Below are 17265 nucleotides of genomic sequence, written 5' to 3' on the forward strand. Positions count from 1 at the left end.
CGCCACTCTTATGTCACTGTCTTAACTGGCTAACAGGAGGAAATTCAGGGCTCTTCAACACCAGCACAGGCCAACAAGAGGCGAGCCATCGCCTCCACTCTCCAGCAGCCCGCAAAATCAATTTCACTAATTTTAATTGAATTTTACAACACGAGATGTCTTTTCTGTGGGGTATATTAGGGCTGTTCCTATTCCTGTTTTTATGGAGCTCTGTAGACCTTTGAATTATTTGTCTCCTAGCAATGAAGAGTCACTTATCTCCAAAAGGGTCATTAACATAAAAGAACAATATGATGTTCCTTCTCAGACACTTTTAAGGACTAAAGTTCCCTTAACTGACTAAGTTTACAGTGATGTGAAATAGAATGAAAGCTTTCTTTTTCTGTTTCTTAAGTCTCATCACCATCCTAGATGGCCAACAGACAGATGTGGGGGTAGGTCTTCATCGGGCACAGAGAAGCCAGTGATGGTTACATACTTAACAAAGAGAGACCATGAAATAAAACCCTCTGTTCTCCCATGAACATCAGCTGAGTTTAAAAGTGATCAGTATTTTGTAATTAAGCCTTGATCTCTCCAACCTCTCCTATCTTCCCTGAAAACATTCATACAATCTCTGAAGCAAAAGTTCAGGTTTTTGAATGTTTTACTCTTTAGCATTCTTCGTATATTTTCATTTAGGCTTATCCACACTGGGTGAAAATCAAGGCAGACGCCACCTGGCGAAGTATATTAATCAAGTTACAGTACTTTGCATAACTTCATGACGATGTAAGTACTCGGTTTAACAAGATGCATGGCTTTGATTTAATGTTGCTTCCAAAAAGGGGTCACATCTGATTCAACGCATATTCACTTTCCGTAAATTACAGGACTTTTTTCTTTACTTTAGCTTTGGAATTGTTAGGACTTGAGATTTCATTGTTGCTATCTTTACCCATAAATGAACATAATCTACCATACACAATTCATGTAACTATCATGTTTATTGTTTTCTACCTCCCTTACTCAGCATTTAAGCTTCACGAAAACCAAGACTTCTATTTTGTTCATTGGTACATGCCCAGCACACTGTACAGTGCCTGACACAACAAATACTGACTGTGTGGATTAGGGAACAGATATTGATACTGCACTCAGCACTCTCTAGGCTTTGCAGGGGACACACTTGAAAATCAAAATGAAACTAAGAAAAACAAGGCAAAGTAATACAGAATCCAGTTACATAATGTAACACAAATGCATCACCTATAGAATAATACACAAAGTAAGGTAACGGTCACTATGAGGAAGGTGAGTAGGGTTTTAATGAAGAAATACAGAAATTGATGTGGTCAGAATTCAGGGCAAAGTAAAATCACATGAACCATGATAATCAAAATAATGGGGTCACAGTCACATTTCAGAGGAAATGTGCCCTTGGGCCAAGGATGAAGTGGATGAGTGTGTGCAATACCAGGAACTATTGGAAAATAAAAATTGAAAGGCTAATTGGAGTACAATTATGGAGAGGTATAAAAACCAGAACATGTGTCAATACTTTAGTTTTTAGTCAACTCCAAACTATTTTAAGCTAGTAATACCTAGTCCTGAACTTCAAAACTTCAAGTGCCTGTGGGAACAACTTGTACCCAGGAAAAAATCAAATTATAAACACCATCTGAATACACACACACATATTCATACGTGCACATACACTTGTTTACACAGTATACATATGAGTAGTGCACACCTTTCTGACAACTATCTGAAACTCTCATTCTCGCAGCTGTTCTACTTTTTCTACTTGATATCATACAGCTTCTTAGCTGGGATTGTATTTTCACATTTCAAGTGGGACACTACCTTCAAGGAACAATATTTAGGAAAAATAGTCAGAATTGGTGAAATTCCACCACATACAGCCACCTGCCCGAGTTCCTATGCACAAGAACCTGATGCTGACACTTCTGAGCAAGATAGTATAAAGACAGAAGAAGGTAAAACGCAAATGACATCATGGAAATGCCTCTTCATCTTCTCCATACCATGCATAAGAACAGGGAATTCCACTTAACCAGAGACGTGGGCTGTTCTTGGAATAGAGAAACTAAACTATAATAAAGATAAAGGTGAATGTGGAGAACATTCATAGCAAGCGCTTTTCTGGTTTTAGGATGGAGACATTTCACATATAAGGTAAATCTTTAAGAACACTTAGGAAAATACAATGTCAGCGAAAATGTAACCTAGTGTCTTTCCTTTCTGTATCCGAAGCTATACATATATTGAAAATTATGTATATATATTAACCAGGAAATTCACATGGAATTAGAAGTGAAAGAGATCATACGACATTCTATTAAAACTGAATTTAAAATAATTGACCATAGGCCAAGTGAGCTGCCTGTTTTTAGTGTCTCTAACCCCAAATGACCTACATTTATTTCACTGCCAATAAAGAACTTTAAAACCAGTTCCACTGAGTTTGTTCTTCAGTTACCTCACTAACATGCAGCTTTTCTAAGGCAAAACTGCTACCTACCAATGTTGATATGCAGTGTGATGAACTTCTAGCCACTTAAAAACTTTTATGTACATATTTGTACTTTAAATTCTTCAGTATTTCTGCAGCTGTTTTTCAACCGGTGCTGCTGACCTTTTTGTACCCAGGCAGGTCGCTGTTGTGCCCCGTGCACTGTAGGATGCTTAGTGCCGTCTATGGCCTGCAGAACACCACATGCTGGAAACAATACCTCCCCAGCAGAGACACGATGATCCCAAATATCATCTAACATTGCCACATGTCTCACTGGTAGACAAAACTGCCCCTGCCTGGGAATCACTCGCAGAAAAAAAATTAATTTAGGCCCCACCAAAGAGCATAACTTAAGAAAATTTTAATTAATGATTCATACTGGAAGGGAACAGGAAGATTAAAAAAAGAAAATGTCTTAACATCTGTTAATAAAATACTGAAAATTACCTTAAGATTACAAATCCCCTTAGAGTTTACTCTGTCTTTGGGAATGGATGTAATTAATCACTGATTTTAAAAATAGCAACTTATTCTAAAAGGAATAGGTAGGAAGGAATCTATTCTCTATTGGTAGTGCATTTTGCAGTAAAACATGGTTAAAGCATATGGTGAATATTAAATAATTTTTAAATGTATTAGAGTACCAAAACAAATTTTCATAAATCACCCTCAAAATACTATGTCTTATTTCAAACACAATTCTTCTATCGTTCTTGCTGCTTTCTGAAGCAGTTCTGGAAGTCCTTTTTCATAAAGGTCTCTACACATGTGATCATAAATACAGTGAATGCTGCTGCCCAGCACCACTCAAAGGGAAGGAAACCTTGTAAAACCACGACACTGTATCCTCATCCACCTTATTCACAGGATCTGGTGCATGTGACTTCTGGCTCCTCCCCAAAGTCAAAATGACCATGGAAAGGAAACATTTTGAATCCATTTGGGACACTGAGGCAGCCAGGAAAGCTCAATTAAAGACATCCACGAAAGACTTCTAGATCTGCTTCACCAAGTGGCCAGAACGATGGGATGAGAATTTTTGAGGAGACTGGGAGGGTTTTAAGGGAGACTCGTAGCAATGTCACTGTTACTGTAAAAATGTTTTATATTTATGCAGGTCACATTCATTTGACATCTTTATCATTCAAAAGTTCTCATGGAGGCGTGATACATATTGAATAAGCATTTATTAAGCTCTAGTCACTTCAACATCCACCATATTTTTCAATCAACCCATAGATTTGAGAGAGAGAGAGAGATTCAGAGGGCGAGGTATTTCAAATCGCCTATATGATCATAGCAACTGATTTAGCTATACTGTGTCATCATTCAGGGAAATAAAGCAAATTGGAATAAAACTGAAAAGTAAAAACAATTAAAAATAGCCATATTGGGGCCGGGGATTTAGCTCAGTGGTTTCGCCGCCTGCTGCGCAAGCGCAAGAACCCGAGTTCAATCCCCAGTACCAAAAAAAAAAAAATAGCCATATTTGTTTTTCAAAAGTAAACAGCAGATAACTTTTTCAAAGCGGGCACCGCTGCCTTTGCACTTTCCTCCCGTCAGCTGCGCCCTCACCACTTGCCCAGGAAGGAAACTTGCTTGCTGCTGACCTCACATTACACACAGGTGAGGGGCGTCTGACTTTGGTCCAAAGGCTACTCTGGCCTGTGCTCCTCTCCAGCCTGAATCACGGAGACCAACTGCGGTTTGTCTTCCTTGCTAAGTATGGAGCTGCTCTCATCCCTCCACTTCAAGGAAAAGGAAGCGTCTCCACGTAAGACCACAGGGCCACAGTGTCAAGACCTGATGAGGGAGGCGTCCTCCCCCCAGGCACTATGGGCCTCGCGAGGAGCCTCCAGTCAGCGTCCTCACCGTGACACTCGGTCCTGGAGAGCAGAGCCACACTGAGCGCCCCAGTGAGGTCACTGCCCAAGCAGGACCCGAGACGGAGCCAAGCCGAGACCCCCAAGCAAGGACGATGGCTCCTGGGACAGGACCCTCAGAAGCTAGGAAGCCGGGGAGATGAGGATCATGCAGCCCTCAGCCCACCACGGCACCCGCAACCCGTCCCCTGCCTTAGTCCCAGCCCAGTCCTGTCCCTCCTTCTGCCTGGTGCCTGCAGCTGCTCACACAGTGTCTCCCCACTGTCTGCTCGGACTCTGCTTTGCCAAGAGGCCGACTTTTAGGTGCTGAGCACCCCCTGACGTCCCAAGGAAAGCTTTCTTCCTGTGAATTCATGCTGATTGGCTGACTTTCTGTGGGAGCAATGCTACATAATTTTAGGGAGAAATCATTTGATTAGGCCTAGTTCTCCTGCCTACAGGCCAGCTGTGGCATTCCCAGACATAATTCCAGTTTGGCCCCGGTCACAACTGAGACCTCAAAGATTTGGTGATGCTGTGATGCTCCAGGACAAGATTACACCAGCTGAAGACATCCTGGGAGGAACCAAATCTTCATCTGCATAGTTCCTCACTGATCTAGGAATTCTGTCACTCACCTGTCATCTGTTACATCTACTTCTCCCGATGTACTAAGTAAAGGTGCGGTAAGCTGGGGGCTGTCATCTTTGCACCCAGAGCAGCACTGATCAGACCCAAAGCTCAGCTTCTTCTCAGTCTCATTTTTCTACCTTTCCTGTATCATAAGTTAATTCACCGTGTGCTGCCGTGGCTCACAAGAGACCAGGACTCACTGCAGAGGTCCTAGTAACGTCCCCTTTCCCTGCTCCCTACAACTTTCCATTTCGGAGCCCACAGGCCTGCGACAGAAGGGCCCCATAATCTCTACTAGTAACATGCCTGGATCCCCAATGCCCTCCATCAGAGGACACAACACGGAATGAGAGTCAATGCATGGCACATGCTGAGCATCCCAGGAGCCACCGACTGGGAAGCACTAGAGATGCACAGGGCAGTCTGGAATCCTGCAGACTGCAGGGGTCCCTGGCAGATGGAGTATGGAAGAAAAAGATCAGGGAAGAAAATGCAGATTCAAGGCCCGGGCTTCCTGTGGAAATCTGCACCTCTCTCCACAAAGGAGAGCAGAGGACACGGAGCAGGAAAGGCCCAGCCTGTCCCTGGGCCCCAGGGCTCAGGCCGGGGCTCAGCTTCAAGGAGCGCCCGCTCACGCTCATGTGGGGGCTGGGTCCAAGGAGCCTCAGAGCAAGCGTCCTGCAACTTCACACCCAGGCACCTCAACTCCCATCCAGGTCCCGCCAGAGACAGGCCCATGCGGACCGAGGAAGAACCGCAGCTGTTCCAGGCACGCTCTTCTAACATCCAGCACGTTCTGTTCAGCCACACAGAGCTATAGGATCGCAGGCGAGTGACTGCTATCAAACCCTCTCCTCCTAATAAAGAGGACAGATGTCACAAGAAGGCCCCAGAGGGGAGAGGGGAGAGAAGGAAAACCAGGCGCAACAGAGCCACCACGCTTCCGGACCGGAACCCCTTCTACACCTGCCCTCTGCTGTCCCCAGGCAGGGCCCGCAGGGTAGTTCCTGAGGTAGGGACAGATGTGCGGAGCTTTTCTTCTCCACAGAACATTGTGCAGGGTCAGGAAGTATCACACGGAAAAAGGAGTTTCCTGTCATCTGTTTATCCCTAGAAAACCTTTGCTTCAGGCAAACTCTCCGTACTATATCAATTTGGATTATCTCACGATTTAAATACTGGATGAAATTTAGGAACATCTTTATGATGAAATAGTTTCTCAACAAATTAAATGGAAAAAGGGACTGCTGGCCAATGTTTCATAAACTTAACAGATACTTTTTTCAAGAATATCACAAACATTTTAATTTTTAAAATGTTTCCACTCATTAATATAGCATCAGCCTCTCCGTTTACCAACACAGCAACTAAGAGGGTGTGAGTGTGTGTGTGTGCGTGCACGAATGTGTGTGTGTGATCAAAAATATATTCCAGAATATTCTATAACCCAAAATGTATAAAAATGAATAGAGTTTTCAAAACCTTGAGGTTTTTTATTTTTTCTTGATCTAAATGTTTAAAATTTATAAATGTGGCTTCAATTCCGTTCACATGTCTTCAACACAGCATCTGAAAACATAGCTGTCCACGGACAGTATTTGGACACCAACCCCCGTCAGTGGACAACTGCAGGTCTGCTAGTGACCCGACCATGGGTTCCGCTCCCGTCCATTCAGACAGAACTTCAGCTGGATGTGAAGACTCCTCCCACTCCCACTCCAACAACGTGTCACTAAATGGTTTGTATGGATTGCATCACCAGTCCCCACCACCCAGAGATATTGCATCTCAGCCAGATCACAAGGCCAATAACTGGCAGAACCAAGGTATAGTAACAGTCTTAAAGATCTTGTAAAAGAAAACAGTCAAATGTTAAGTATGCTTTCTTCAGTTGGAAGTCCATAAAGACAAAAATCATAGCAAATGTACTTTCTCTCCATCATGGCAATTATCTCATGGCCATTCCCACAAAAACTTTTCTGTACGTCCCAGTAAGACCAGAAAGTTCACGTTATACATGTGCATTTACATCTTAGAGTTTCTGTCTGCTATTTCCTTTTCTTAAAGGAAATTCAAATGAAAATGTTCATGAGTGGAAAACTGTTGATGGCAGAGCTGCAGCTTCTTAAAGTTTGTATCTTTTATGAAAAGAGCAGTATCATAGCCACATATACTAACTGGGGATCTGCTCACTTGCTAAAAATACAGACAGGGATATGAAAGTGTAAGATATTAACATATATGCTAAAGCACACAAGAAGTTTTACTTCGCAGAGTTGCATCCAATTTTCTGGTTGTAGTATTGAGAATAAGATTTTGAACTCGCAAAGAATTTCTTCAGGCACATTGAGGAAGGTGTTGCTCTGTGAACCAGGTTTCTGTGAGGATTGATGACAAAATGCACATAAAACCTTTAGTCAAGTGGCTGAATTAATGGGGAGGAAATGATGTCCTCTAGCTGAACTTTTAAAAGTTCTAAAAATTAAGATTCATAGTTTATTTCCTATATTTTTTCTTCCTACAATTATTCCTTCAGTTTGTTGGATGAAGATACACAATAATTTATAGAAACATGTATCCTCCAGTAATTAATGGTATTATTCTATAAGAGATATCTGAAAACCCAAATGCATCCAGGATATAAAAATGTTGTCTGAACAGAAGATAGGCAAGTAATGTGGGAAAAGAATCTCTCACCTATGAAGTCAAAGTATTGAATTTGTCCAGTAATATTCACCAACTGTCTCTGAACTCATAAAGCAATTTTCATAAAATTGGAAGGATGTATTTATTAGATACTATGGATCCTTACATTATTTGTTGCCCTTCCTGAAAAAATGCAGTTGTACTGGTGAACCAGAAAAAATGATTACACTAGTCAGTTTGGGAAGAATCATTATTTCCACAATTCAGAATTCCAATCCAGAGACCTAAATGCCTCCACTTTTTCAACTCCTTGCCACCACCGGGCTTCCACTACTCACTCCCATCTGTACTCAGTAGGAAAGCACTTGCCTAGCATGTACAATGCCCTGGGTTCAATCCCCAGCACCTCATCCAAACAAAGAAAAGCAAAACAAACCAAAAAACTGACAACAATGTCCTCATCTCAGCTTGAAGCTCACTCTCAACTTGCATCCTTCAGTCAGTTTTACTTTGACTCCCTACTGCTGAAACAATGCATTTCTTTGTCCACATCACACATCTGTATAGAAAAAGGAACAAGGAAAATGGAATCCTTTCCCTTGTAAAAGGACACTCTGCATGTGCTCTCAACCTGAACTATAGTTCCAGTAATGAATTCTGCTCCACCTCTTACAATACAAGTTACATAATTATTTTATTTGTAACTTTTCTGTCACTGAGTTGATGTTTATCTCATTACAGGCCATTATGAGGACTTTTCCATTCCATTTTGTCACCCAAATCAAGACAGAGTCACTTCCTCACTTATCCACACTGACAGACTTCTGAGTCAACTGTACTTCATAAGGCATGGTGGGAACCACTTGAGACTTTTCCTGCCTCGTGATTTAGTGCCAAACCGGGCAGGCTAGTGAAGCCCCAGGTACTGTGTCAGCACGGAAAGCAACAGTGAGCATGGCAAGGCAAGTAGTTCCTGAATCCAGGAACCGCTAACAGGACAAGTTGAGAGCAGCCCGCTTCTAATTCCAAATCCAACGAAGAGATCCATATACATGGAAAACCAGCATCAGTCTTTTCTTTTCCCACCTTACCATGGCTGAATGAAAGCTTTCCCCTCACTCAGACAGTTTTTCAATGAAAATTAACACAGAATACCCGCTAGAACTTGCACCAACTCCACTGCTTTCCTAGAGGCTCCCTGGCCATCTGGACACTGTCACTTTCCAAGGAACCCTGGGACGTAGCTCCTGGGGTCAAGGTGAGAACTTTCCACCGGGGGCATCATGTCAGGGCTCCCAAAGATCTGGATTTTACAAGATTCTAGATTTCACATTTTCACATTAGGGAGGCTCAACCTAAGCTCTGGGTTGTTCAACACAGTCTTGGTTCAAAATCTACAATTATTTTATAAAGAGATTCTAGAACAACTGTTTGGCTGACAAGGCTTCTTTATGAATCTCTATGAATACATCAGAAAACTACTTATTCCAGTTCCTCCTACAGGAGAATATTCATATGCAGATTGAATGTCTGGAAAATCAGATACCTGGCCTTATATGAGAGGTCACAGGTAAAACACAGCACACTGAAAACACTGTCTACAATTAATTTCAGGGTGACATGGGATGGAAAAAGACGATTAATGTTTGAATTTTAAAATGTATTAGAGTAAAACACATTGCTGACAATCCCCCTCAAAATTCACCCCCACCTTCCCAACACAGCTTTTCCATAATTTTTGCCACCTCTTGAGGCTGTTCAGGAAACCCTCTTTCCTGAGTGTCTTTGGTTGTGTGGTTGTGGCTGCCTCAATGACCTGAAATGATTCAAGATGTTTACCTGTCACAGTCATTTTGACTTTGAGGAAGAGGCAAAAGTCGCATACTGCCAGTTCTGGTGAAGCGGGGAGACGAAGACACACTGTAAGGATTTTACCTTTCTGTTGGATGATACTTGTCAGCAGCATTCACTGCATTTTTGATCACACCTTGTAAAGACACTCAGGAAAGGAGACTTCCAGAGCTGCTGCAGAAAGTGGTAAGAACAATGGGATAAGTGTGTTTGAATGGCAGGAGAGGATTTTGAGGAAGATTCACAGCAATGAACCTTTTACTGTAATACATTTTTAAATGTAAACATTCACCATATATTTTGATCACACTTCATATAAGGTGTTATGTGAAACATAAATTAATTTCATATCTAAGGTTGGGTCCTAATCCTAATTTTTGAATTATGCATATGCAAATATTCCAAAATCTAGAAAATCACTATCCTAAATACTTTTTTTCCAAGCATTTCTATCCATATATCATACATGAAACTCTTTCTATGCTATTTCACCCAGCTAACCCACCACAATTTTGGAATATACAAGGCTTCACTGTCTGTCTAAGAACACAGGATGCAAGGACATTCAAACTGTCACCTGTATATTCCTTACACTGAAGTAGAAGTAATGAGACCCTAGAGAAATGACATCTCATTTTAAATAAATCTTAAAGATTACACACACAAAATGCTCTTCCCCAAGAAAAAAATCTGTTTAAGATGCTACACAAATATTTGTATTATATATTCCTGTCATTTTCAGAAAACATTTTAGAGCAATTTTCACAGCCAGCTTAGATAGCATACAGAAAATCACCTCTTACAGCATCTCCACTTCTGGCATGGAAACAATCATTACCAATTTCAATGAGGCACTCTACTTTCCAATCCTGGCTACATACTCATTGCAATTTAATAAAAAAGTAAAATTGACCACCCAGGAGTGAAGACATGCTCCCACTCAGGATATTCCAAAGACTGCAGGACTTGAAGCCACCACTACACGTGAAACTGCGTAATACACTGTGAAGAACGAAAGTACCATAGTAGTAACTGCACAGCACCCAGCTCTGACGGTGGGAGAGAACACACCTCAGGGGGACTCACACAGCAAGGGCAGTGTGTGGACTGTGAGCGCAGTGAGAAGGCTTCAGCCGTTGTAACGGGTGACACCGTTCACACTAACGAGCAGGTCCCCCTGAGAAACTGTGCCCAAAATGTAAGACAGATGCACCATCTCCAAGAATTGGAGCTGCATGCAGAGGACGCAACACAGGAACATTTCTCCAGCGGATTTCACTCACGTCAACGAGCTGGGTGACGCCACTTGCTGTTTTCGCCAGCGTGACCAAGTCTTCCTGCATCCGGTCCACCCAGGACTTGATCCTGCAGAGGGAAGAAGGAAGAGAGTCCTCTGAGCAGGGCAGACACGGGCCATACGGCGTTTCATGGCCATGCTTCGGGCCTTCATGCACAGCCTCTGACGCCTCCTGGCTCCACAATGCCCACCCTCCCTTCCACCTTCAAACTGGCACTGACGCTCTTAGGATCTCGCAATTTCACCAGTCAGAAAGACGAAAATAACATAGGTACCTTGTGCAATATGATGAAAAAGCTTCATTAATATTTTATTAAAATCCCATAAAAGGAAAATGCAAAGGTAATTCCACCACCCAATAACAACCGCTCTAAACACTTTGATACATTCTCTTCTAGTCTTTTAAAATTCTTACCCTCAGTGAGTGAAAGCATGGTACAGACCATTCACGTATCTTGTCTTTATGTCACATGATTGTCACATACCATTACAAATATTTTGTAAACATTTCCCTCCCATGGCCACCATTTAATATTCCACAATACATTGCACGTCCTCCCTTTTTAGAAGAGAGACATTAGCTTTTAACAACTACAAATTACGTCGCAACAAACGTCTTCAAGCACAAGGGTTGAAAGTGATTTTCTCCCCAGCTGACTCTTAGACTTGGAATCAAAGCTTAAATTTTAAAACAATGGTTTTGATCATTAAAATTATGATTGAAGGATTTAAGTGCAAATTCTTTTCAGGAATATTCTTTAGATTAATGCAAATGAGCTATGGATATGAGGGCATTTTACAAAAACCTAAATCCATGTTCTATCTTAATTTTTTTCTAGCATAGAAACATTACCAAATACCACACGCTTTTCTTCATTTGAATCAATGTGATTTCATTTTGAATTCTTTCCTATATTTAATTTATTCTTTCTCATGCTATAGATCTAGTGTATGTAACCTTTTCTCCCCAGGTAAATGTAAGGTAACACTAATATTGTATTAAGAATGAGAGGAGATGGTTTAATATCTGAGGTTGAATTTTTATCTACATATATTTGATGCAACACATGGAACTTAACTATGTGTGTCTTCTCTTCCTTAGAGAAGAATTATAGCACTATACCGAGGTCACAAAATTCTTCTCAGAAAAATTTAAATGTAATAGAATAAAAAATTAAATGTGGAATAAAAAGGTAAAACAACAAATAATTTAAATGAAGTTAGGGAGACATATAAAAGAATAATAAGCTGAAGAAGAAAGAAAACTGAAAGTCATTAAAAAAAGAATGAAGTGCCTTAGAGAAAAACAGAGGACCGATTTGCATTGAAAACAAACTAGTTACTAAATAAAATATATTAAAACTAGGAATACTTTAGCACAAATAAAAATAAACATGGAGAGATGCAAATGAAAACAACACTGAGATTCCACCTCACCCCAGTAGGAATGGCTGCTATGAAGAAATCAACCAATAACAAATGCTGCTGGGGGGGTAGGGAGAAAGGAACCCTTCTCCATTGTTGGTGGGAGTGCAGACTGGTGCAACCACTATGGAAATCAGTATGGAGATACCTCAAAGAACTAGGAGTAGAGGTCCCATTTGATCCAGCTACTCCCCTGCTGGGTATCTTCCCAAAAGAATTAAAAGAATCATACCACAGTGATATATGCACACCCATGTTCATAGCAGCACAGTTTGTAATAGCTAAAACTTGGAAATAGCCCAAGTGCCCATCAACTGGAGACTGTATAAAGATGATGTGGGTTTTTTTTTTATAAAATGGAGTACTACTCAGCCATAAAGAATGAGAAACCAGAGATATTAATAGCTAAGTGGATGCACGTTGAGGCCATACTCTTAAGTGAAATAAACAGGACAAATATGTAAATACCGAATAGTTTCTCTGGTGTGAAAAACTAAAAGTGTTAATAAGGATCAAAATGTATAACTGATAATGTGAAATAGGAAGAAAAGGTCTAAAGGAATAGGGGAAGTGGGAGGGGTAGGGGAAAGAAAAGAAGGGAAAAGAAAAAATATGAGAAAAGAAAAAAGTGGAAACAAAGTCTTTGTAAATAGGGAGGGGTGGAGGGGCTGAAGGGAGGGCAGGGGAATGGGGAAAAAATAAGAGCCAAGATTCGTCATGTAACAGTATAAGATCCCAATGATGACTGTAACTGTACTGTATACCTAAAATGTACCAATAGTTAATGGAAAAAGAATAAATAAATAAACAGTAATATTTGTTGAACCATGCTGTCTGAATAGGATAGAAAAGATACATAAATACCAAAAACAAAATAAAGTAGAAATTATAGAACCATTAAAGTGAGTGTACCACACAATGTTATTCTAATATTAGTTGGTAATACTTATGAGCTGGTGCATATATTTGCAAAATACTACAAACTCTGACCAATCGGTATTCTTAGTATTACTACTAGATAAATATCACTGTGCTCCACTTCTAATTAAGGAAAACGTTACAGCAGGGTACAGGCTGAAGCAAAGACCACAGATGCTATTTTGTAATTTAGGCCAGACAATCTCATTGCTCCAAGCAGTTACTGAATAAGTTCTTGAAACTAGAGGAAATAAATCATCCCTTCTCACATGTAATTCCCAACACTGTCAAATTGTAAGAATTGCTCCACGTCCCTTTCTTTGAGAAACAGACAAGGAGAAGCGCTCAGCTGGCGCCTGGGTTCTGATTTACACAGAGCGCCCCTGGTGCCTGGCCAGCCACATGCTGTCACTACTGAAGCTCCCTGGAATGATACTTCCTGGCCCTCTGCACCCACCGCTGACGAGCCTTCAGGAGCGCTTGAGGAGAGATCATTTCCATACGTGGGAGGTGATACACAATCTTCCTAAATATTCCCCCAGCATTCCAATTTTATGGGGTTTTTCATGCCGAATTACTTTTCTCCATGTTTTTACAAACTAGAGAGAGTATTTCTGTTTTTACTTTTATTAGTACCTGTTTGCAGTCACAATAATTGCACTCCCGTTAGGGGATTGGTACTTCAGCCCCACTCTTCCCCACACACTCATTTTCTTCTTCCAGCATCAGATTCCTTGGCTTATCTTATAAGGCCTTATGAAGTTAGTTATCACATATACAGATCAAACACCAGATTCACAGGCCAAAGAACTTACGGAGACTGAATTACAACGCTATAATGGCTGGGAAAGATTCATAATGAAAACTCACAATGACACAAGGAAAAATACACACAGGTACAAATCTTTATCATTCTTCCCCTCGCTTGGCAAATTATCAAGTGCATGTGTATCATCACTAAGAAATATCTGATCACATGCATCCAGCCGGTACTTTCAGCTTTGGGAAAACTCCAGAGGCTGCAGCATTCTCACGAAATAATGAAGGAACTCTGCTCTCCCTTGACCCCCTGAAGAGTCAGTGTCTGCCCAAGAAGACACCAAAGATGGAGGCGAAAGCTGGGGTTGAAACAGAGCTGGCAGAGCAAAGCTGCAAGCACCTAGTGGGACATGTTTTGGGATCCAGGGGAAGAGAGCTTCATGTTCATCCAGGAGCTGAGAGAGAGCCCTGCAGAGGAGCTTCGGGGACAGGGACCCAGTCGTGTCCGCCCCAGGGCTCAGGAGGGCTCCCCGGCTGCCTCCAGGACTAGAAGAGCTATTCATTTACAGTCACAGGGATGTTCCTAAGGCAGTGAAATCCAAAGTAGTGACTGAAGTATGATTATCTACTTTTCAGACAGGGAACAGTAAATTTGCTAAATGACAGGACAAATGAGTACCTGGACTAGAAGACACGTGGGAGGAGTGGAAGCTGGTGGAAGACTAAGGTTCTTCCGAGTTTGCTTCTTCGGGTCCACTGCAGTCCTGCTCTCCACCCTCAGGTGAAAGGTATTCCCCGGGATTTGTGCCTGAAGGCCAACCCTCCCAGGAGAATGGCCGTGTCTTCCTGCACATAGGAAAAGGGAAGATCCAGTTCCTTCAGGAACTTCAGCCTGAGATAATACTCTAATTGGGCAATTAACCCTAACCCTTAATCTTTCAAGGCTTTCTGGAGAAGTAGCTACTTAAAGCGATATTTGAAAGACAAGTGGGACTTGACAGAATTGCAGAAAGTAGCAATGAAGGCAGAAGGAATATAAAGCATGGCACATTCAGGATCCTCAAGAAGTTTGAATAGCTGGAGTCCAAGTTTGGCTCAGCAAGTTTGGACTGGAGGGAAAAAGAAACTCTGCCAGAAACACGGGCCAGACCACAAGTCTGAGCATTCTGAAGCCTTTGGATTGCATTCTCAAAATAATGGAGTAATGGAAAAGGAGAGGCGAGGAGACACACGACCAAGTAGGTATATACGAACATGATCAATACGCCTTCCTGACACACCGTGGACGACGGCTCCGGGGAAGAAGAGAACGTGAGAAGCGAGGGCCTCCTTACCACGCTAAGAAATGAGATTGGCTCAACCCAACTGTGTGAGGAGAGGCAGAAGGAGGAGAGGAGGCGAAGCAAAAGCAAGGATTTCAGCAGAGCTGAGGGGTACAGGCACAGGGTTCCATGCACGGCTGGAAATAGAGCCGGCAAGATCAAGCCTGGCGGATGACGTCGGGAGTTTCTCCGTGGACGGTGGTAGAGCATTTGATAAGGAAAGCACAAAGGAACAGCTCAGAGACGGCGATGAAGCCCCCGACTCCCTGGGCTGGGATGGAACCTAGGAAGCTGTGCACGCGGGGCAGGGACCCCGCATCCCCACCCCGGAAGAGCTGGAGCTCTTGGAGGCACTGAGCGGCGATTTTACAGACTGCGTGCAGACGTAAGAGACAGCTGAGTGACCCTCTCCACAGAGGTCGCCACAGAATTTAAAGGTGTGGTGTTGACCGATGCAGGTGTGTGAATCAACGCAGGGCTCCCAGAAGGGGCGAACAAAGGGAGAGAGGAAATAAGCAGTAGTCAGAGCTCTGGAAAATAACACTTGAAGGAGGAGCAGCTGCGAGGAAGGACTCTAAGGACAGTGGGACCGCAGAAGCCAGACGAGGACAAGGGTTCCTGAGAGAAGGAGGAGCTGAGGAAGTGCACTCGGGCCATCAGGGGAGGCCAGGGAACATCACCTGGGCCGGGCCGGGGAGGAGAATGAGAGGCTGCGGGGCCTGGCAGGGACAGGGGCGCGGCAGGGGCCTCCGGTGTCCTTCCAGGGGACCGATGGGGGCGTGCTTAAAGGAGACAGGCAAGCAGAGAAGGAGGCTGCCCTGCCGAGACTCCAGGGACGCAGAACTGACGGGCAGCGATGCGTTGCGGAGCTTGGCCCGCAGCAGGGCCCTGGGCGCTGGGCAGAACAATGGGCCTTGCTCCTCCCTCCTCCGGCGGAGATTTCCATCTCTCCTCCAAGCGCACTTCTGAGAGGCACTGCACAGAAACACGCAGCTATCCCTGGGACTCCACCGCTGCTGTCACATAAAAGTTGCACCACAGTCAATGAATGCACGTGTTTTTCTCTTCTTAATCCATACTTGTTAACAGAGGTCTCTGCCAGGGAGCCTGCCCCGTGTCAGCAGGGTCTTTCAGAAGGCAGCAGGTTCACTGCCCACCTGATCCCATGCGTGAGAGGGTCAGAGGGAGGGATGAATCAAGAAAGAAGCATAAGGAAGAAAAACCTACCATGGCTTCAAGGGAGGCTACTTACTCAACAGAGACGAGACAGAAAGGAAAGGTTGGAGATAAATGGAAAAAACTAGGACAACTTAGGAAAAAGTGAGACAGCTCTACTTCACTGGGGTCTATGTTCTTTGTGATAAAGGAGGCAGAGCCATCCCTTCGGAGATAGTGAAGATTAAAGTAGTAAGTCGAAAAGAAAGTTGCAGATTTAACGAGAGTGCCAGAGGGTTTCCCTTGGTACTGATCAGCTCACAGTGTGACTGCTATGAGTCCTGGGCCCCGGAGGGAAAGTCAGACCCCAAAGCCCTCAGAGGGGTGTGGGACACATCCCAGTACATAGGAACGGAGGACCAGGAAAGGGTAGTGAAGGTCCTGACAACGCCGGATCTCCACTGATCGTACCAAATACTACTAGAATATTCGTTACAGTGTCGCATTACATTCATAAATAATGCTTGTTTTCTACATCTTTTTTCTGATGAACCTGAAAAAAATCCCATAACATTATCTCTAAGAAAATGTGAAAATATGGTATTACCAAATTTCAAATCTTTCTCAGCACTTTTTGAATTTTTAGCCAAACAGCCTCATTAAAATAGCCTTATTTTTCAAAAAATATGCTGGAGAGTCTAAAGGCAGAAAGGAAGAAACACAGAGTCCGTTTTAAATCACTGGAAACAGTCGAGAGGTATTTTCAAAGAACAGACTATGAAAATCTTGTGAAATAAAGACTGCTCTCAGAAAGTTTAAAGTTTGTTTGAAAGTCTTTCTCTCAGAAATAAATACAAATTATGATCTCCACCCAGACCA

The 17265-nt window shown here is 42.7% G+C and overlaps 1 protein-coding gene across 7 annotated transcripts in view; it reads right to left on the minus strand.

Annotated features, from left to right (window-relative positions):
- Cacna2d1 (calcium voltage-gated channel auxiliary subunit alpha2delta 1) overlaps positions 1-17265 on the minus strand; it is a 428021-nt gene that overhangs the window by 344955 nt on the left and 65801 nt on the right. For all 7 annotated transcript variants that reach the window (XM_013070350.3, XM_013070351.3, XM_004839765.3 and 4 more), the window contains exon 2: positions 10794-10875. In XM_013070350.3, the coding sequence (XP_012925804.1) occupies positions 10794-10875 (82 nt within the window). The remainder of the gene's footprint in view (positions 1-10793; positions 10876-17265) is intronic.

Source organism: Heterocephalus glaber, unplaced genomic scaffold, assembly GCF_053883595.1.
Source record: "Heterocephalus glaber isolate CG9 unplaced genomic scaffold, H.glaber_assembly_v1.0 deba00000678, whole genome shotgun sequence".
Classification (NCBI taxonomy): domain Eukaryota; kingdom Metazoa; phylum Chordata; class Mammalia; order Rodentia; family Bathyergidae; genus Heterocephalus; species Heterocephalus glaber.